Source organism: Streptopelia decaocto, assembly GCF_964273445.1.
Source record: "Streptopelia decaocto genome assembly, chromosome: 5".
Taxonomy (NCBI): domain Eukaryota; kingdom Metazoa; phylum Chordata; class Aves; order Columbiformes; family Columbidae; genus Streptopelia; species Streptopelia decaocto.
The window spans coordinates 56,116,313-56,139,276 of record NC_138659.1 but is presented as its reverse complement, the minus strand read 5'-3'; the positions used below and the strand labels follow the sequence as shown (position 1 = coordinate 56,139,276).

General features: G+C 37.5%; 1 protein-coding gene across 2 annotated transcripts in view; it reads left to right on the top strand.

Annotated features, from left to right (window-relative positions):
* Nucleotides 1–425: 425 nt before the first annotated feature.
* BLNK (B cell linker) overlaps nucleotides 426–22,964 on the top strand; it is a 98,069-nt gene continuing 75,530 nt past the window's right edge. For both annotated transcript variants that reach the window (XM_082054260.1, XM_082054259.1), the window contains exons 1-2: nucleotides 426–555; nucleotides 5,294–5,356. In XM_082054260.1, coding sequence (XP_081910386.1) covers nucleotides 481–555; nucleotides 5,294–5,356 — 138 coding nt within the window. In that variant the 5' untranslated portion in view covers nucleotides 426–480. The remainder of the gene's footprint in view (nucleotides 556–5,293; nucleotides 5,357–22,964) is intronic.

Genomic DNA, 22,964 nt, shown 5'->3' with positions numbered 1-22,964 from the left:
CCTCTTTTTTTTTCTGTCTAAACACCCCAGCACAATATGTCAAAACTCACCAGTAAATCAAGCATGATCTGAAGGCAGATCCAAGCAACTGGATCAAGGAGTTCAAGGTAGGCAAGAGAAAGCTATCACCAGCTGCTTTTGTAATAGATATGAAAAATAGTTTTCATGTTTAAACCTCTACGCTTCTGATATATTTTATACACTGATTTTCAGCAGAATTTAACTGATTTCAGTAACAGCAAGTATTTGCATATGTTAATATAAAAAACTTAGTTTCCTCATACTGGAAAGATTCACTCAGATGAATATTGGTACTTCCTAAATCACTCTTAATAGGCGTTCACTTTAAGTCAGCAAACAGGAAAAAAAGTTGCAAAAAGTACTTCCTCCTAGGATTTCTACAGCAGTTCAGTAGAAAACAGTGAAGCAACAGTTCAGTGTTGCTCATATTGGATCAAGTCCTTCTCACTGGATAGCAATATGGCCACAAAACTACCTTCTCAAGAGGAATTTGAGAACTGGACAGCTTTTCAAGTCGCAGAACTCCTACGACAGGTACTGAATGTATATGTAACATTTTAGAGAGTCCAGTCTCCATTCAGCAAGCAGAAATTCTTGCTGCATTTATCTTTGAAAAACAGATATCCTAAATCTAGCAGAGATATTCAAAAGCACTGAAAATAAGTTAGTCAGCAATAGTCACCCCCAATAACTCATTCTTATTAATATTGTGTGAGTTTCTTGGTACTCTCCTGTTTTTTATAGAAATTTAATTCATGGTAGAAGCTGTTAGCTAAGATCTCCTACATGGTAAATCACATAAAAATGTTCGCTCACAGGGATATTTCTTATATTAGAAAAGGTATTTCATGCTCCAGTTTATTTCCTGCTGGGAAGAAATAACCATTTCACTGAAAGTGGGTCTTGACTTTATATTTGCATATCGCTTTAAAATTTACAGCTTGTCAATAAGAATCTACTGTTCACCTTTTCTCCTCAATGCATATATACCCACGGTAGTTGTAAGATGTTACTTAAGTTTAAGGTACTTTAGCTTTTTTTAATCATTTCTTTGCTTGTACCTTTCCTAGTCTTGAAGTGTCATTTCTAGTATAATTAAAATAACCTAAATTGCACAAAATATTCCAAGCTTGTCTTCAGTCACCCTTTCATTAGTTAAATAATTTCCTCTCTTTTTGATACCAGCCTTTTCCTTGTAACTTACTGAATGCTATGACTTGGGCTTTACACTTCTACCTGCAACTTACACAATAAAGTCCATTCACTGCATTTGGTATATAGTCTCATTTTACATTCCATTCAGGGTTTTTTTTATGCAAGTTTCTCTATATAATTTTATATATAAGAGTTTTCTGTCTTGCGTTCATTCTGCTTCTAACTGGGGAAGCACAGATCTTTTCCACTACCTGCTTTACACCAACAGTGAGATTTTGTTGTCATTAAGGTTCCTCATCCTTCTCAACTGAAGGAGCATACTTTTTTCAAGGAAAATAATACAGCATTAAGTGTTTCTGCAAGACTTCCATTTGTAGCCAGGTAAAAAGCAGGCCAAATTTTAAAACATTTCTTTTATTATTATTATTTTTCCATTTTGCCTTGTGTATAAATACATATGCCCATGCATGTACAACTAAAAAACCAAACCCACACACCACACAGATTTGCAAATTTACAATGCAGATGTGTCACAGGTGGACCATTGTCCCTATGTTTGAGAAAGGTAATCTGTTTCATGGAATTAATTCATACCATTATGCTAATGTATCAGCTAAACTGCAAACTTATTGCTGTGAACAGCTACTCAGAGGATTAATTATCACAAAGCCTTTCAGCTTAAAGGAAATCAGACTAATTAATAGAAGATATAATGATTTTAAGGTACCCTGTAATTCTACAGCAGAATACAACACACAAAATTAATAGAATTGTTGAACAACTCAAAGGCTTCCAGAGAGACTTCAGCAGGCACGTCATAACTCCTGGTTTCATATTGTTAAGAGAGGCTCTTCCAACTTTATATAAAGCTGTTAATGCCTATGCTTACTCTCACATCACTGATTAAAGAGGCTAAGTGATCTAATTACTACAGTATAACCAGCATTAAGTACCTTGCCATTTTACGTATCAGAAACTAGCACAGGTAAGCAGCAGCCAATTGCCTGCAGCCACCACAAACAGACCTGTTCAGCTCCTGCTATCAGAGCCTGAGCACCAGGTATTGCTGCCCTTTCCACAGTCAGCCAACATGCTGGGGGCTCTGCCAGATCCCCCCTTCTCCAAGACCACACATGCACATACATGAACCCAAAAGTAATGCTGTTAAGGTTGCAGAAAGAAGCACTCAATGTTAAAAGTGCCAAAAGTGGGATTACCTCTGTAACCTGGATTTGCCCCTTTTAACAGACACATTATGATAGCCTGTGATCACTTCTTTGTGTCCTATCTTTTCCATTAATAAAAATCTGCCACTTTTAACACAGCCTGTATGTTTTGGGCACTGCTCTGGACCATTACAGAAACTGTAAGGTACACAAGGCCAGGGTTTGCTGAAAGAGACAGAATGAATTCATGGCAATGTGGATTCAATTCTGCCTCGAAGTATCAGATTGTGTCACTGTCCCAACTCAGCATTTTTACCTGAAGCCATGGAAGTCACCCAGAAAAAACACAACATTTTCTGAGTGTGTGACTTTAAATTCTAGGCTCTGATTTGCAGAAGTGGTGAGAGGTGAAGTTGTAACCACAGTGGCAGTTCTGCTCAAAAAGTAAAGGTGCCAAAATATCACATATGCAAACACACATGTATATCTCACAGATCCTAAATAGCTCTAGTGAGTCATCCAAAGCCACTGGATACTATATGAGTTTATTTCCCAAGCACCTCAACCCTACTTACTAATAGAGTTTTGATCTCACAGGGCGGTCTTAGCAAATGCAGTTAATGTTTCTGAAGCACTTGGGCAGTAAAGAGTGTTTTAGAGCAGCTCAGTACAAGAAAAAGAAATGTCATTCCAAGTTCAGAGAAGGCTTGAATACTGTGCAGTACACGTGTACAAGACAGACAAGCAGTGCTCACTGAACAGAGTGTAGTATATTGAACACCAGTTCAGGAAATTCATGTCAGCTTTTATGTGCTGTGACTGAGGCTGTGTCTTCTAGAAGAGGTATATATGAAGAAGGCATATGTGCATGCGTACAGTGCAATCTTGGCATTTCTTTAACTTTGCAGACCTGATGTTTCCAAAACAGGTGTGTGTCGTAAGTACACAAGTTATTAACCAGCCATTCTGCAGAGCGTTTTCAGCCTCACAAAAGGCATTTTGTATAAAATCAATAACATCACTACTAAAAATAATTAACCCTATTGATTTTTCTTTTTCCTCATAAAATATTGAAGATGATAATGGAAGCCTGCTATTCATGCACATAAGCCCCTCTTTTGTTTCATCTACAGTATAATTGCCACAGCACTGAGACATTCCATGGTGCATTCAGACTTTATCTACTTACCCTCCATTAGCCACATAGCCTCATCCCTCTCCTCAGTGCTGACCTTAATGCTATGGACTTAGTGTAATTTTAAGAAAATGAAAGGTTCCGTGGTCACTAAACACCAGTAGAGACACATCTGCTTGCCTGACAAGATAATGATGTATGAAGATCAAATTTTTCCTTACACAAAAGGTACACGCTTGATTAATATCATAAGGCAAAGCACAAAGGCAGCTCATCAGAGCCAATAACTGGGGATAGAACCAATAGTTAGAAAAATATAGGCAAAAGCCAAAAGCAGAAACTGTGTATTACCTTGATTCTTTGGCTTTACAGCAACACCAGTGCAGCTGATGACAAATTAACATATCCCGCAAACAAGCATTGGTCCAACACCTACAGCAACCCTCTCTTTTGAATTGTGATTTATTCTTTACTGCAAACAAGCAGCACTCTGTCAAATATAGTATAAAAGAACAATTTATAAACTCAGAGATTGAAATAATGGCTTACAGGCCAAAAAGACAGTCTGAATATATGTCTAAGTATGACACTTTTGTATCAAAATGTAGATAAAATACACTTTCAAAATTTCTAAGTGCAATCAGTTTTAAATCTTCTAGAAACAAATAATTACATTAGAAAATCCATATAAACATTTATCTGATAATTTATTTTCACTAATATTCCTCTGTTAGTGTCCGAGTAGGTCATTACTGCTACAGGAAATTACAGCTAAGTGTTACAAACACTAACAATGATTTCAAGAATGGTACATTCTTAAAGAAAATATTTCATATAGTATCTCAAATTGGAAGGGGCCCATAAGAATCATCAAGTTCAACTCGCTGCTCCTCACAGGACGACTTAGAACTAAATCAGAAGATTTCTAGATTTTTTTCCCACTTTTCATGCGTAAGAGTGCAATTTCTTGGAAAAGTCAGGCCAAAACATCAGTGTAACTTCTAGGACATCTTCATCCCTGCTCCATTCCTTACTGCTTTTTGATAAAGGAACTCCAATATGACCTTTTATTTTTTTTCCAAATTGCTATTTCGTTTCTGTCATAGAGAGATACTACTTCTGGACATTCCTGTTTCATTTTAATTTACAACGAACACCAAACTTTCTTAAAAAACACCACAATCATGTTACAGAAAAGAAATCCTGTTTCTGAACCTGAATTCTTTCCAGCAATGCCCATCTCTCACAGGAACTGCATGACACACTTGGCCCAATCATCTGGTGCTGAAGCCAAACAGCAGCCAGTGCATACAGAGGGCTGGTAAACAGGCATGTAACAACAGAGCTTTTTCTCTTACAGTCTTCATTTTCCAGCAGTCAAGGATATAACCATTTCCTGAGCTGATGACACAGCTCCTGATGGCAGCTTTGACATGAGTCCTTTTAACCTGTTTCTGATGCTGGCCTTCTCTTATCCCACAACAACTAAAGTTCCACAAGGCTCCTTGTTACATTTAGGTTGCATTTGATGCTTCAAAGCTTCATCTTGTCTACTCCATTCACGATTTTATCAGCCCTTATCCCCTCTAAACTTTCTTCCTAAAAAAAGAGGTAATATTCTGTCTTCTTTCTTATGTGGAAGTCACTGCCTATTCCTAAGCATAACTGTTACTCTGCCCAATATTCTTTTTCTAATTATCCATGCCAAATCTTTTAAACACTTTCACAACCCCAAATATTTGAACAAGGAATATTAGTTTGTTTAGAAACATCAAGTTTCATACTATTGTAATCATTCTATTTTTTCTCACCTCAGTTTGGAATGCCTGAATCTGCTGTGGTTGTAGAAAAACTGGGCATGAAAGGATCTCATTTCTTGGTAAGCAAATATTTCATAAGAGGTATCATTCAAGCGTATTTCAGCATATGGCTTGTATTCCTTACAGTGCCAGGAAATAATCTGACATTTTCCCTCGTGCACACTTCATCAATTGTTCTGATTTCCCATTTTAGTGGATTGATTCACATCTCTAACTCCTGGAATCTGTAACACAATATAAATCTCAGCCAGCACTTCTCCTGTTCCAAAGAAAGTGGAGATAAGTAGAATCGGCCATTAGCACACAACTGTGGCAGGGAATGTCTTATGAAATATGACTTAGATGGGTTTGGGGTTTTTTTTAATAAAATATATCTTTTAAATCCATTATTTATGTAAAAGCTTTTTCACAAAACATGCGTGATTAAGAAAATTTACTAGTACAGAATTTTACATTACTTTTACAATAAAAGTTTACAGATACCAGGAATAATGTCTCTAAAATTCTGATAACTTCCTTTGTTGACCCTCTGTACAATTTTTTGCATAAGTGTGTGGTTAATTGATTGCAACTAATTAAAAGAGGAATAGAATAACACCTTGAACTGGGGTGATTCCTCTACTGCTAATTCCATTTGTGTAGCTATTAAAGTAAAAGATCTTTAAGATCTATTTTAAAGCTGAAATAATTGTTCTAATATATTTATGCACTGCAGAAGAATTACGTTTGCTTGGCACTTCATTGCTCAACAAAGCTGTTTTCCGGACGCATCAGCAGTGGTATCTGCTGTTTATGTTAACAAGGGCTCCAGTCCTGCAAAGTGATTCATTAGACTGCAGCTACTGAGGGGCATGCAGGTTCAATTTGTTTAAAACCTCATGCCTACAGAGTAAAATTAAGCTTTACTAACAATTCATGCTAGCATAGTAAGGCTAACGAAGCTGCTGAATACAGACTGATTCCTGTCCCATTCACATAGTACTAATTGAATCACCAAAGGTGCTGCAGTTTCCATTGCTAGATGAGAGGGAGCAAAGATAAAGACAAGGGTGATTGCATTGGCTGCTTCTGCTTTCTGCAAGTAAAACTGTACAGCAGCAGTGGAAAAGGATATGAGAAGTTTTCACACATTAGTGGTAACCTAATCAAAACTAGAAGTGAAAAAAGCAAGGGAAACAATTAATGATTTTTGGTGATGGTTTGCTATACAAAATTTTGAAAAAGCAATATGATCAAAAATGAAAGCGTTTACTAGCATGTTCTCCAAACCATGTACTGTCTTTAACACATCTTTAAAGACTAGTTTGCACTGCAGAAAACATTACAGTATATGTGTGATACAATGAGCAACATCAATTTTTGATGGCATTATAGAAAAAATGAGACAGGTCTTGCACGCCAGTAGTAACCTTCCTACAGCTCTCGTGTGTTAATTGAATTGTTCAGTAGCATTGTCAACATGATAAATCTATAATAAGGTATGCTTGAAACAGAATTAATTATGACAATACTACAAAAATAACTATTTAGGAACCTACCTGTATTTTGCAATCTTTAATAGCAATATTTGAGTAACTACAAGATGCTGTTCTCCTATGTACAACCTAATATGTGTATTCACTTCTAAGTAATTAAATCAATAGTGTACTTTTTTATTCCAAGCTCCTAGCTTAGTATACAAGAAATCTATACCATTCCAGGAATGAAAAGTTCCTTCTCTGTTACAAGGTGTCTGATTTAGAAAGCACACCCTAAGTAGATCCAGCTTAACGATACACAGTGGAAAAACCAGATGGCTAAAGCACACACTTCCGCTCCGAAGTGCCGTAGCACTAACACCTTAAGCATATTTAGCACAGGCTTTTTGTGTTATTGAGATATGCCGAAATTTGGAGAGGTAGCTCTCCTCTAGGGCTGCCCACGCTGGAAGGTACATTTCCTGGAAAGCAACACGTGCAGCCAGCGTGCTGTGTGTTTATCACAGCACATAACCACCAACACACCTGATGTCCATTTGTGTCCTGTGTGGTTCCAGTGAGGACACTTCACCTTAATTTTTCCAAAGAAATAATGTTGTCAAAAGTTGGGGAAATGCTGCAAAAAAGAATGATCCTAAAGCTCACTAACATTTAACTAACACAAAACTTCTTAGGGGGCCTTCCCGCACAACATGTCCTTCCTGTCAAACGTGAATTAAATTTTATTTGAAAGTGAATCAGATGGATTTATCAATACTGAAGTCTTTTTGAAGTTTTAAATGTTCGAAGTCAAGTCATGCAGGCACCATAGCCACATAATAAGTTAGCCACACCTTAAATCAATTTTGACTGGTTTCAGAATAGAAACCATCAACATTTATATGGTTGTTTCTTTTAGTATTTCTTGTCCTCAAATGGATAAGAGTCACTTTTATAGTAATATCATACTGTTTCATATAAAAATTTTTTTTTAATTCTCCTTTATAGTAAACAATATTACATGTGGTTTTTAAAATTTAGAAGTAATAGCTCTTCCTTTACACTTCTGTGGAATCTAACAACGCAAAAAGGTGGTATATTAGAATAGAAGTGTACTGCAGTTTCAATTTTTATCAATAGTGCTATACTTGTGATGTTATTCAATATGCAGGTCACATCTGAATGATGCCAATCTAGTCTTTATGTGCAGATCAGCATTTAGCCACAGCTGCATTGCACAGAGAATATTAAATTCTCTCTTGCTTTTTCATGTCTGAACTTGCTACACTGTACTCTGCTTCTCAGTTCCCTCTAAGAGTAGGTTGCTTGTTTGATGTTATTTAAAAATTCTGTTTTGAATTCCTAGAGACTAATCAAAAAGGACATTTTTAAAAAAGTGAATTTTTACTTGAACCTGAGAACTGAAAAAAGGCAGACTTTCTTATTGGATTTGTATATAGGAATTTACCAGAAGAAATCTCAATCATAGCAAAATGGTCAGACACTGATTCCACTGATTCCTTCTTTGATGTATTTCTCCTCTTTCTTGCTATCTCAAAATACGTTTTGAATCACATGACTGGAATATGAGTGCATCGGAGAAAAACAGTCCCATTTTCTTCACAGTACACTACTGTTTGCTTTTTTGTTTGGGATTTTGTTGTTGGGGGTGGAGGGAAGAGAATGGACAGACACAGGGAGGGTAACATTTAGAGAGTGGAATCTGTGTCTTCCTGTGGGAGATCTGTGCCTCCCTGCAAGCACAAAACACTGTCAGAGCTTGCCAGGTTCAACTCACTGAGGCTGTACTTTCACATTAATTTATGTCAGCACCGCTAGTGAGAAGAAGCAACCACCATCTCACTCAGATGCTCCCTCTCACCCCTGCAATGCAGAAGTTTCAGACAGGAAAGGACAGGAACCACATCTGCTTTCTCTAGTGACCACAGTGACGGAACACACCACACCTAGAGCTCCGCTGTCGATATGGCAGTGCTGCAGAGTCCCACAAGACCTAAATCATTTCCTCACTTTCAGATAACAGAGTGTTTCCCAATAGCGCGAATGGTATTTTAGCAGCACAGGGTAGGGGAATAGGTGCAAGGAGAGGTTAAAATTGGTTTTGGCTGCTTGCGTATCTGCTAAGAAAGAGCTAATGAGCATCAGGTTCTGTTCAATTGTATCTGACATCCATCCCTGTATACTTAGTTTTGCAAATAAAATTTGGACCCTGGATGCCTTCAGTTTCAACGGGGGGGGGCAGTTTTCTAGGTCCTACATAAACAACATAAATAAGAAAATTTAACAACAAATTCTAATCTTATCAGAAATAAAAACCTTGCTGAATACTTCTTTATAATTTAATTCCTCCAGGAAACAGCAAAACAAACAAACAAACAACCTTCTTGCAGTGTTTTCCACAGATACTAAGCAAGCATGGAAAGTTTGCATATGGGTGAGGTCCAGTGACACATGATGCAAGTTTAAGGTACTGTTGAGTCACACTCTCAGGATGGCTGTTGACAGCTAAATGCCACAATTCTATAGCCAGGGTTTAACAGTATACCACTTATCTCAGAAAGCCATAAGAAAAGCCTTTTTTTCTTAAGTCACACAAAACCTCAATATTAACATTTTGGGGTACCCAAGTGTTTTGTGCGAGCAGAAGTTATGTAGGCATTGTTTGTACTGCCTTTGGCAGCACACAGGATCCTCACAGCAAAAAAACAATTGTTCAGCACTGAAAAGTGGTGTTACAAAAATATATATTTTTCAGCTGCAAAACATGATTAAGGCCATGTAACTGCAATAATTTAATTGGCTTTTTGCAGCTTCTATTCCTCTGACACTCCTTTCTCCTATTCACATTTATCTACCATCTAGCACAGACCCTCTCAACTTTCCCCAACATGCTTTGCAGGGTCTGTGCCCCTCTTTACCCCTTCCCCTTTACACACCCTTGCCGTAGGTGCCTTTTAGCACCTAGTGCTTTACTGCTGCTTGGCTTTTAGCCAGGCTTCTCCTTCCCTTTTCTCCTCAGTTAAGCCCTACTGTTCATGAAAAGAAATTTCTTCTGCTGACTTTTCTCATTGATTTGCAGTCCTATCAGCTTTCCTCATTTCCATCCTTCTCAGCTGTAGAGGTTCACAGCTGAGCTGCCTCACATATGAAAGGTGTGTTGCTTGTTGGTTTGTTGTTTTTTTCAGAAACACCTTCATTTCCAGGTATTTCTACATGTTCTGCTTCTCTTTGTCAATGAAGAGCCTAGATAGTGGTAGGAGCTGGGCACCTTAACTCTTGTGCATAGAGAATCGGTCTCTGCTCCTATCCCTACAGGAAGTGCTTTACAGACTGTGAAAACACTGTTAAAGCTGTTTAAAATCAAATTTTCTCAGAACTGAAAATAGTTTCCCCTCAGAGGAGACGGATGCAAAGCATTAAAATGGAGGGCAGAAAATGTAACAAAGAACAGAGAAGTGCAATCTCTGCCCCTCAGCAGTTCTTGCAGAGCAATGCAGAGGAACCACCAGCAAGGAGACCAGTATCAACAGCTTCCTAGGTCACCCTGAACATCATCTGCCATCAGGCAGGGAGGGGGAGGTTTGATTCTGTTTCTTGCTGTTTCTAACTAAATAGGAAACTCTTTCTTAAAGCAGAATCATAGGTACTTAGCGTCACTGAAAAAAAAAAAAAAAAAAAAAGGAAAACATCATAGAAAGGAGGCAAATGCTGTTAAACATATGAAGTAGGTAGAATAAGAGTGACCTTAAAGACGCAAGGGCTAAATGGGAGATATTTTACAGCTTAGTGCACCTGCCACTTATCAATCATCTTCAATTAAGAAGTAAGGTACAAGGGCATTACATATTTATGTATCTTCAACAAAGCATAAGGAATCTGTAAAGTAAGAGCAAAATTTGCATATTTATCCTTATTCTTCAAAAAGAAAACAAAATATAATCATGAAGACACATCACTGAATATAGATATAATTTCTGAAATTTAGAGTACCATGAAGTTACACATCAGATGTGCATACTGATAACACAAGTGATTAATTTCAAAAATATATTAATATTAGTGAAAAACAGACTAAAAACAAAATGTCAGACTAAGACACAAAGTCAAACCGTTATCACCAGATTCCCATAAACATCAGCTTAGAAACTTGTATCCAATCATTTTGGATTACTTTCCTGCTAAATACTATCAAATATCTCAAAAGCAATTTAATAAAAAACTGTCTAAGGACATGATCTAGCAATGTAATCCTGTAGTAAGTAATACTGAGCCAATGCAGAAGTATTCATTGCAGGAATGGCCCCTTCATTTTTTCTGTAACAGAAGAACATTTCTATTCATATTCCAAATGCTGTTGCCAGAAGTGGTTTGAACATAAATTTGTTTGTTTTATGCAGTAGTTGTGAATGATGGGAAGTGCTTGTCTGCTTTCTAGTCTTTAAGCTCTGGCACACAACAATCCACTGAAAATCTAAATGTCATATTATTCATAATTACATTAAATATGGATTAAAGGAAAAGCATTTGATGCAGATTTCTTTGTTCTCAAAGTTTACCAATAATTTTAAATGTTATTAAAATATCCTTCAAGTTTTGTGGACCTTTCAAATTCAAGGAACATGAAAAAGAATGACAAGCTGAGGAAACTTAAGCCATTGTGTCATGGTTTCCAACACTGACTTTTTAAGCCCTGAGCTGAAAAACAGAAAAACTGCACACAGTCTCAGAATTTCCAGTTTCAAACTTCCTCTTATTTCTGCTTTATTCAAACATCCCAATTATATAAATGCATCCCCCTTTGAGATCATTTTAGGAAATTGTCTTTAGACACAACTCATTATTTGAAGAATCTTCATTTTGGGTGCCTTTATACTCTTTCCAAATTTCAGGAACTTTTACAATGCATGCAAGATGGAACTTCACAATACTAATGCCTAAAATCATTAGTCATTTTTAAAAATCTAGCCAGAAATGATAATCACACTCCCATTGTTAAATACCAGCTGCTAACCATCTCATAAATCTTCCAGAATCCCTAAAATGTCACAATTTAGTCCCTGTCCCTAGCTGTTTCCAATACAGGGCTATAAGACTCCTAACTCTCCACTCTTTATTTTATGCTTGAAAAGGCAGGTGAATGTGGGAAGCTGATACAAAAATGTCAAGTTCACTTTTTCATTGTTTATCTTTCATACAAGACTGATCTTAAAAAAAAAAAAAAAAAAAAGAAAGAAAGAAGAAAAATCAGTAGGCAACGGCATATTGTAAGTTACATAAAGATTATTTAATGAAGTAATAAGTATGGGCGAGCAAGTCCCACAGGGAGTCAGCAAAATATCTCAAGCAGATAAGACAAGAGGTTTTGTCTTCGTCCAATACATCCCTTATGAAAAGGATTTACATATACATACATATGCATATATAAGAATGGACCAAATTTACCATTACATGCTGATAGCTTTGTGTTGCTAGAGCTCCAGTTATCAAACTAGACAGTTACAAGACAGTTTTGTCTGTGTTTGCCGGAACGTCACTCGAGACCAAGCATAGCTGGAAAGCACTGGCCAACTGGGTCTTGTAGAAGCATTTGAGGAAGTTATACTTCATGCTTTTCTGTTAACAAAGAACTAAACAGGAAAAGTCAGTAAGAATTTCCTAGAGATAGAGATTTAGACAAGGCCACATTTCTAAGATGGATAGTCTACCCTTTTGGCAGAGTGGAAAAAATACAAATATCAAGAATGAACGTTCTGCAGCTTTTAGAAATTAAAATATGTTTGGGGTTGGTTTTTGTTTTTTTGTTGGTTTTGTTTGTTATTTTTTTCAACAGAAGAATGAGAACGATCTCAACTCACTGGCAGGAACACTAATCCATTTGCAAATACCATTTCCTTCTGTAAATGTTGTTTCCTATCAATCAAAAATGACTGAAAGAGATTAGCAAATTCAAAAAGAAAGAAAATCTCTTTAGCTTTTTTGTACATCCACAACAATTATGTGTACAAGCCATTTTATCAATAACAGGGACTATGCTTGTTCTGTGAAAGGCCGCATTATATCAAGATTGCAGGTAAAAGATACATGAAAGCAAACGTGAAAATAAGAGGTAACAGATGTGTCCACAGGAAGAGAAAGCCTAAGCCCATTTGATTTTGCTGGGTCTCACACCTATACAGCATCTCACATCATTAATACAATAAGGAAAACAGTAAAGAATTTATGTCCATTTTGGGGTCCAATTTCTTTCTCATTAATATCTTTTAATATTAGAAATTGTAATTTATAATAAAATGTACTCTTACACCATCAATTCATAATGGCTCTAGAGTTTCCCTAGGTAGTACTGTTTTTTTAAGAATAAAAACAATGCTGGAAATCTAGTAATCATGTAACAGAACAGTAGTGGGGATGTTATACATGTATGGAACCCACGGACCAGACTAAACTCACAACTCTGTCATTCCTTACCATCACGAAAATGAAAAGTTGACAATAAAGTCAAAGTAGACACAGTCTCAGGAGTTCCCAAGGATAATGCACTCACATCGATTGAACTGTCTTGATGAGGGCGACCATAACGCTCTTAGCCTGGAAGATATTTCTGCAGGTTTCTATGAAAATATTTCTTTCTGCAGCAAACACTAAAACCAGCTGAATATTATTGATTCTCATGAGAAAGCATGAACAAGGTCAAAAAAATCAATGTTGTAAAGGAGCTTTTCTAAGATGCAGACAACTCTTAGGGCTCTGTTAGCTTGGAAAGGTGCATACATACAATTCCAATGAAAACAAGGAAATCCGGTGGGAACCAGACTATATAGCAGAGAGTAAGAACTCCTTGGGAACATGACAAAGACTGAAGTTTTAAGTTGTTTATTTCTGCTGGGTTCAGAAAGGGAGGACGTCATCAATTTCCTATGTAAATACAGTATTACATTAAATAATATAGCTGACTTGATTTTAAGTTTCTATTCCAAACCGAGGGAACCTGGAAAGGCCCCAAATATTAACATGCTGTGTGGGCTAGTGTGTGATGCTAGTGCCAAAATGAGATAAATTTCCAAGGAGATACATTTCAAGCTGCTGTTCATGATGAATCAAAGCAGAACTAATAGGAGTCCTGACTGCAGAAATGAAAGATGGCTAGAAACAATTATTAAAAAAAAAAAAATAAATAAAGCAACTTTAATTTCCCAAACGAGCAGAGAAAGAAGTACACTTTTCTTGAAACAACTTCTAAACCTATCTGTGTGGCACGAACTAAAGCAAAAGAGTACAGTTATTCCAAACAAGACATCCACAGGGGTGTTACATGAGGATGGTTATGCCAACTGTTCTGCAGCTGAATTTTTCACATATATAGGCTTGTAGTCACAATAACCCGACCACATTTTGCCAAGACTGACTGATCCATAACAATGGCTGTAATAAAAGTCATAACAACACAGGTAGAATGAAAATTCAATAAGTCTGAAATGCAAATTTATAGAAACAGAAAAAACCACAGAGGCAGATAAAGACCAAGTTACCAAGTGTCAGGGGTTTCCCTTAGTAAAATTAAGCTATCCTGTTTTCTCTTTCATTATGCCATCTGCTGTGGATAAACATGATGCTGGGGCTTGGGGAAAAAGCAAACAAAACAGGAACAGCAAACCTCCAGATTGCTACAAATGTAGTGAGTGCTGAATTTCAGTGTAATATTGTCTTTAATTTAAAGTTATCAGCAGATGGCTTGCAGAACCTGTCAGTTGTCAACATACTGTTAAGAGCAACAAAAGCTGGCAGTCATTCCAAGAATGGCTCAGAGGATGCTATTAAAATATTTATCAATCTTTCCATATATAAGTCTCAAGGAATTTGCTCACATTAAAATAATAATAACAACAACAACAACATACAGGTACATTTGCAGAGATCTTTCATTAGTGAGTTTTTCTAGTGCCAATTCTGTGCATAAGCACAGACTTTAGCATTTGGTAGTCTGGCTTGAAGTTTGGGTTGTATTGCTGGAAAACCACAGCCCACACTGGTGCTCAGAAAGAGGCATGCTGGAAAGAAATTAAAATTCCCAGAGGTCTCACAAAACCAGTGCTTAGAAGAATGAGGATTTAAACAATTTCCTATATTTAAGGCCTTTGGAATACTGTAGGGCAAAATCTAAGCAAAAATCATATTACTGCACCAAGTCCAGAAGCACAGCTTCTGCTTGTAGGGTATTTTGTTTTCTGTAGGTACTATTACCTGCAGCATTTGAGTTTCCATTAGTAAACAAATAGGCACAAAATTCCCAAGAACTATATTTTAAACTGCCTATTTATGTTTTTGAGACCTGCTGTAGAATGCTTTTGTTTCTGTACTTTTAAAAATTATTTCCTCCACTGTTATGTGTAGTTGGGCCTTTTGGCTTAAGAGGTTAACTATTTTGCCCCTCGCTACTTGAATGCAATCTACAATCCTTAAAAGATGATATTGTCTGTATCCATTGCAACATAGTCCTTGAAAAACATAAGACTGAGAACTATTAAAAATAACCAGGCCCTTAGACATGCCTGGAGTTGGTTTGTCATGCTATGACCCTGATAGAATAAAAACTTTGTTTCCCATTAAACTTACTTAAGCCCCAGTACACTAAACCGAGATCTGATCAACATAATATGAGTAGGCAAGGTGTTTAACCATCTGAAAGTAGATTAAAATAGAAATTTTAAATAATATACAACCTGTATAGTTAACAAAAAATATACAGACACTAGACTACAAATGTGTATTTTATATGTATAGCTAACTACTCAGAATTACCCAAGGAAAATACTGACATTTGCCCTGAATCCCTAGTTTCCTGTGAAGGGGGAAATGCAACACTTCATTTGTGCATTTAGATACTGTAGGACCCAAACAAAAGCAGATTAGGGAAATGTCTATATGTGCCAGTATCACATTGCAAGTGAAAGAGACACTTCACTGGAACAAACAAACAAACAAACCAACCTCAAAAATCCAACCTCTTACTTGAATGCTTTTGATTCAGCTGGTTCACAGAGCACCTGAAATGTTTCTGTACAAGCACAGCACTGAATTTGAAAGAGGCAATAAGAAGAAAAGCAAATAAAATCTGTAAAAATAAGGGTATTGTCCACAAATCCTTGGGTTATATTTGGTCATAGCAAATACACTCCCCCAATAGAAAGTCCTCTACCAACAAGTTTTCAGTCATCTTTAGGACTTTTCCATGCATTACTTATGTTGTTATTTCTTCATTTTCCCTGTCCAATTAAGCATTCTTGAACTTCACAGTGTAACACTACATTTTCTGTTGGGTCTTTAAGGATTTTGTGACTGTGCTAAAGAATAAATTCAGGAACATAAGAAACTGAGGAATTCAACAATTAGCTCACAGGAGATTTTTTAAATGTTTTTCTACAGTTTTCCATCATAACCCAAAACACCACGTTTGTTTCAAACAGGAGAAATATCCATTTGGGCAGCACAGATAAAATGGGTATAATCTGACATTTGCAGACAATAGTTGGATTTCCACAATGCAACATGAAAGGTCAATTCAAGGTTTCAAGGTCAAGAATTGCTTGAATATTGTTTTGCCCCTGAGGTTCAGTTTGAAATAACCCATATATTAGATACAAATTTTAATCAGCTAAAGCCAACTAGAGCCATTTTTGTCATGCTAAATGGTACCTAGATCCACAGACACACCACATAGGCACAGCCATCAGTCAGAAGGTTATCAACTATCCCAGCATTCATCGTCTGAAGGTGTGCATGCTCACATATGCATCTGAATGAGCTGCAGATTCACACTCTCATGTCCAGGTAACAGGGGGGATCAGTATTCACTTTACAAACATCTTAGAATGGGAAATGCCAGGGTATTTTACTAAGCAGATGATGCAATACAAGAAAATTAGGAAAAAAATAATACTTTCAAGTACTTTAGACAGTACGTGGTCATCCTGTGCAGGTTTGTTACATGGCTGGGTAATTACAGTCATATGTCAAAAAGTAGAGCTAGAGAGTATTAAAGGAAACAAAAATGAACTTGTTTTACTTAATGCTTCATTTTTCTGGAGCAGAAATACAATAAATTTGTTTACATTTCTGTGGGAGGTGCACATCATTATGGATAATTTCATTAATTTATAAGTTTCTACATTGATTTTGCCCATCGAAGTCTTCATGTCTGAAGTGTAAAAGCCATTATCTCCTTCCCTCCAACGCTGAGAAAAATAAGATACAATATAGATTTAGAAATAGCACCCATTCTGTGGCCATCTTAATTTATTAAGGAGATGGCGTTTATATTTTCACCTTTTAATTGCACCAGAAATAGCTACTAGTAGTTGCATTCTATAGCTGAAGTGATATGATCATTGCTAATAGGTTTAGTCACTAAAGTGAATTTGGAAAGCCACACTAACAAATAGTACTAACAATATTTATTAAAATATGAAGGAAATTTACGTAATCAAAATTGACTGCTTTTTTCCAGTAAAGATATTTAAATTTAACATATTTATTTCTTTTGTGCTACCATAAATATCACTGGCTTTCAGATACCATTGTAACAACAGACTAATATTAGAACTGGTTGCAAATATGTGTATTGTGTCCCTGGAATGGGCTTAATTTTGAAGCCAAGTGAATCTTCAGAAATTACTAGGATGTGAAAGGACATCTGCACGTACAGTTTTGACCTCTTGTCTCGCTCTTTGCCCATTAACGTATCTCAGCTGGTTTGTCTTTTAACATTCCAAAACTTTCAGCAGCTTTCAAAGCCCAACTATTCTCAAAGAAAACATGCTGCATTTCCTTTCCCCTCCCACTCTAAACTCTGCATAAGCTTGCTAATAGATCTAAAGATATACTGCTCCAAAATGATCAGATAGTATCAGACTGAAATTCAAATGTTAGTGTTTCATGAGCTGCCAGGATAGGAAATAGTATCTGTATCTGAGAGGAACCTTGGGATTTCTTGTAAGCATTTAATCTTGGTTGTCAACAATATGTAGAGTCATTGATTTGTAAAACCTTGACACAAAAATATTTTAGACAATTTAAATATATATCTTACTATTTCTTTCACTGCACAAATTACACTTGCTACTACTATAAGTTCAGTTTTACAAACTGGTAGAAACAAGGTGGGATTTTTGTTTGTTTTTCTAAAAGACATTCATGTATGCTTTTATATAGTGGAATAATTATTTCAAAGACATTTGGCATCATTTTTATAACTCATTTTTTAATTGCCTTGCTCACAAATTACTTGGGTCACTTCAGGAACGTGCCAAAAGAAAGTCTGTTTCATATCCATTCCTGAACAGTATCTAATGCTATAAAATCAATGCAGAACATACTAAGAACAGGATTATACAGTCTGAATACTTGGAAGCTTTCTAAAGTTCAGATGTAGGCACAGACTTCATCAGTTAACATCAAGTGTCAGAGAGAAAAGACTGATATTTTTGAAGATTCATAGTGCTGAGAGGGGAGGGAATGAGGTATACACTGGGTGCCGCAGTACCTTGAATCAGTGCTCAGATCCAGTATGAAATCCAAATAAATAAATGTTTGTGTGTAAAGACCAAGCAGCAACACAGAAGTAGGAAAAAAAAAAAAAAAAAGGACACACAAATACTGTATCATTTATGTTCTGCAGAGAAATACATATGCACATGAACACCAACAATTTTGTTTAACCTAATATAATGAGTCCTGTATCCAAAACTTGATCTCCTTTTTCTACTGAAATGCAACTAATCGTTTAACATGTACTAGATAGATATACATCACCTGACAAATGGGTCAAGATACTGTTACATTTCCATATAAGAACAAAGGAGATCAGAAGCTTTCAAAGCACATTTTCTTTGCTTCTTTCTGGCTGGCATTATCTGTTCAGTTCATGATAGCTGAAGTAAAAGAAAAATCAAACCTCTCAAATTAAGCTACTCTTTAGCTTTGTAGCTGTCCCCACAACAATCCATCATCCAGAGTATCATTAACATCAGACATGTTGCACTGACAGAATACATTGTTTATTGCATTGGACCAGAAAATATTTTAATTAAACCATTTAAGCACACTAACAAGCCTAATGGCATCTCAGAAAGGCAGGGGATGCTGGGGTGTGGGGAAAAGTGTTATATTTACAAGCTGTCTTTCAGATTTTTAAAGTGGGAAAAACAAAGCAGATGTTTAAATCAATGTCCTTAAGCTCTGTTGTAGACAAGTACTTACCAATAAAATTTCTAAAGCTCTGTGTCACTGGTAAGCATTGATTAATGTTGTAGTAGTCTTTGGCTTTGCTCCTTCAAGAGGTGGCTCTTGTAATTTGGGGCTGCCCTGGCCATAAGCATTAAGGAGCACTCTGCACAGTGTCACAGAACAGGAAAAAGGTTGCCACTCCACGCTATGTGTGTCTTCAATCCCACCTTAGAAGTTCTCATCCGCATTCACCATGGTGTGACACAACACAGATGAAGCTCATGCTTTGAATGATGATATCTAGTGACATGAACAACTACACATGCCTGTCTCCAGTGGCAGAAATAACTTCTGTTTAAGTCAGTGCCACAGGCTGCATGCAATATTGGCAGCTGGCCTCTTCAACACAAAAGTCATGGAGGCTGAGCTCTTGCAATAACTTAGATCTAGCACATCTGCTTTACAGCAAGAGATCTTCATTGTATTGAATCTTGGTAATACTGCTGCTGACCTTAATTACCACAACTGCACAGGGTGTTCCATCTCCTACTTGCAATAAACTATCAGCACCTTAAAGTCTATCTTTTCACAAAGTTATTTCAGCCACTGATATGCAGCAGCCATGATCTTGCTGATGGACTCCGTGATTACTCATTATTAGTGATGTTGCTTTCTGTGGCTGATGTAACATGATGCAAGCAAAGGAACTGTTCATTTGCAGGACATCTACAGATAAATATACTTTTTAATTCGTACAGTCAAAAAATGTTGTGTATCTATACCAGACAGATATAAACAATGATTATTAAAATGAAGCTGAAGAGTAGAACTGAAGTACTACATCAAGAATATAAAACATTATCAAAGGCAGCACAGCAAATCTATTCCAGTATCGAGAAGGTACTTTCAAAGTTAAGTAGCTCAGTGAGTTTCTGAGTGGGCATACAAAATTGTTTATTCAATTTAAATGTGCAAGCTTATGATGTGGTTTATTTCCAGACAGAAGGTGGCCAGCCATCAGAGCTTTGGAGCTGCCAAGCACGTACAAAATCACATTTGGTTTCTGATTCAGCAAGGGCATTCATTCTTATCATTAAGATTAGCTATTTCGATTTTCCTTGATGAAACATAATGTGTTTACAATTATGCATATAACCTTTCTTAATCTTTCAAGAATACTGTCATGTATAGGTTTTGCTTTTAAGATTGCTGTTGCAGTTCTAAGACTGCTGACTGCTCCTGCCATAATATTTGCTCTGAGAGGCAAGATAATTGTCACACCCCTTCTGTACAGCCTTTCAGGCTCAGCTGTTTCCCAGCACTTCTTGTTATAATTATTGGTGTTGTCCAGATGCAGGAAAGCAGAAGGCAGCTGCTTCTGCAGGCAGTGTCAGCAGGGAGCACTTCTGCACCGTTCCCAGGCCCTTGGCCAGCAGGGGAGAGCTAAAGGCTCCAAGTCCCCCACTTTCTGGGATTCTCCAAGATTGATCCCATTGCTCCCAACATGCTGAGACACCTGCAGGTCTCTTTATTCAATTATTTGCCCTGTATAGCAGCCTTTAAGTAGGATTATGACTTAACCTTCCCCAAATAATAAGGGTCCTTGCCAGTCTCACCTATCAGTGACCTGAGAATTGATTCCTGCTGTGCTATTTCCTGCTGTCATTTTCAGCCTCCCTCAAGACAGAAGGATGGAAACTCTTAATAGCCAGAAAATAGAGAGAACTTTTGATTTTCAGTGCAGTGCACAGAGCATTTTCCACCGAGACAGCTTCTGCCACCATTCCAAGACAGCACTCTTCTTACTAAGTCAATATTCAAATATCAAAAATGCTACCACCACAACAAGTTCAGCCCTTGCCTCCCCCAGTTTCCCCAATAAGCAAATTAAATTAACCAAAGGGACAATTTCATACCTGGTTAAAGGGGTAATGCTCCCGCTTCCAACTTGCCATATGTCCCCATTGCCCACACACACACACACCTTTGCTAGCACTAGCTTCCACTTGGCCACAAAGGCAGTGCATCAAGTTTTTATCCAGATGGAAACTTTTTTGTTGTGTGGTTATTTTTCCACCAGACTGCTTCCCTAACCCAGCTCCCCACACAACTGCTGATGACAGCATGGAGGAGGTAGAAGCAGCACAGTGTCCAGAGCATACACCTCTCCAGGAGGTTTAGAGCAGCTGAGAAAAAACAGAGCTTCAGTGAAAGATTTCAGACAAACCCAGGCAACTGAAACTGATGCTGCAAGGGACAGGGGTGGATCACCTGATTGACAGTTTTCTCCCCTGACCACCTTTCTAGCCAGAAGCTTCCCTTGGTTCAAGGGAATTCTCTTGTTTCATTTGCAGCTGTTTCAACTCATAAAAGGGTCAGAGAAAGACCAGAGTCAGTACAGGGGTGCAAGACATTCCTCCATCACAGGAGTCAAGGGGGAAGGGAGGGAGCAGGACTGGTCCTTTGGCAGCCACAGGCCACTGGGACATTCAGGTACCTGGGACAGCTTCTCCACAGCCCTGCCTGGTGGCACCTTACTGGCATTGGGGAGTGAGCAGCAGAAGGGCCCCATGCTAGCTGCAGTTTAGCAAGTACCCCCCATACCCTACCTCCAAAATAGGCTATGAGGTAATTAACATGACGCTTGCCTTGGTTATCGAGGGGCAAGAGACTGACAGGATCCGGAAGAGCCCCTGTGCTCCCACCTCAGTAAGAACCCAGTACACAAACCATGGTGGAGAGGTCTGCTCCCTTAAGGATATGCCATGTAGCAAAACTAGATTGTTTAGGTAGGAAAAGATGAACTAGAAAGAAATTGCACATAACCACATGGCCAAGGGAGAGTCTTATTTCACAACAGTGTTGTTTTAATGAGCCAGGGCAGAGGGGCACCACTGCATGCAGTTACTGGAAGGGGACTCACGTAGCTGAAAGTAGCAGGTAGCCTCAGACATGGCTTAGCCCTGCTGAAGGGCAAGATTATTAAAAGAAGCTGACAGTGCAAGAACTGTTAGATGTCACTATTAAAGTGTGTCCAAAACCGGTCAACAGCCTTGTGCACTCCCACCTTGGGCTGAGTCCTGGGAAAACATCAATTCCTAAAGCATCAGTTCTACTTCCAGCAGAGCCCGATGCTGAGGGCATTTCTGCAGTATGGCCTTTCATGGACATCTCAGGTTACTGGTATCTTAACTACAGGCTAGAAATATTTTCCAGGCCATTGATTCTTAGATGTGTCCAAAACCAGAACTTCTGACACTTCAATATTTCCCTTTCTTCTGGATCAGAAAGAATAGTTGTAAGTTTCTCTAAAATATATGTATATATATATTTTTGAAACCACTAAAGCAGTAGCACTGACATGCCTCATTTGGGCCTTCTACGTTATACTAAAAACATCAAAATAAATTGACTCATCTTTGCCAAACTTTTTGTATATTCTTAATCACTGATGAAATGAAAGGAGTCCTGCAAAACAGTCTGTTTTAATTGATGAAGCATTTTTAGAGATAAATGGTTCTGCTAGAAGACTTTCAGCTGGCTCTTCTGACTTCTCTTTTCTAAAAAAAAAAAAAAAAAAAAAATTCAGGCTTCCTAATCTTGCATCGCCCACACCAGCAACAGGCTCTGCTGGTTTTTTGCTGAGGCTAAATTTCTAGTGGTCATAGTTTTTTCTGTATGTGGTGACTTGCTTCCTTTTTCAACACTAAAACCCACTTTAATTTGCTTAAGCATATAGCAGTACATTACTGTAAAGATATGGGAAGTGGTTTTATTTTCTTTGTTCCAGTAAGTATCATTTCAATAAAGACATGCAAATATAGAGCTCAGCCCACAGGGCATTCCAGTGTCAGTGAGGAAGACAATATAATTTTTGTAAGAACCTTGGAAATCTCACATCTCTCCATCAGGTCACCAAGACTAATGGGGACATCCATGTTCTAGGAAAAATAACAAACTTTCCCAT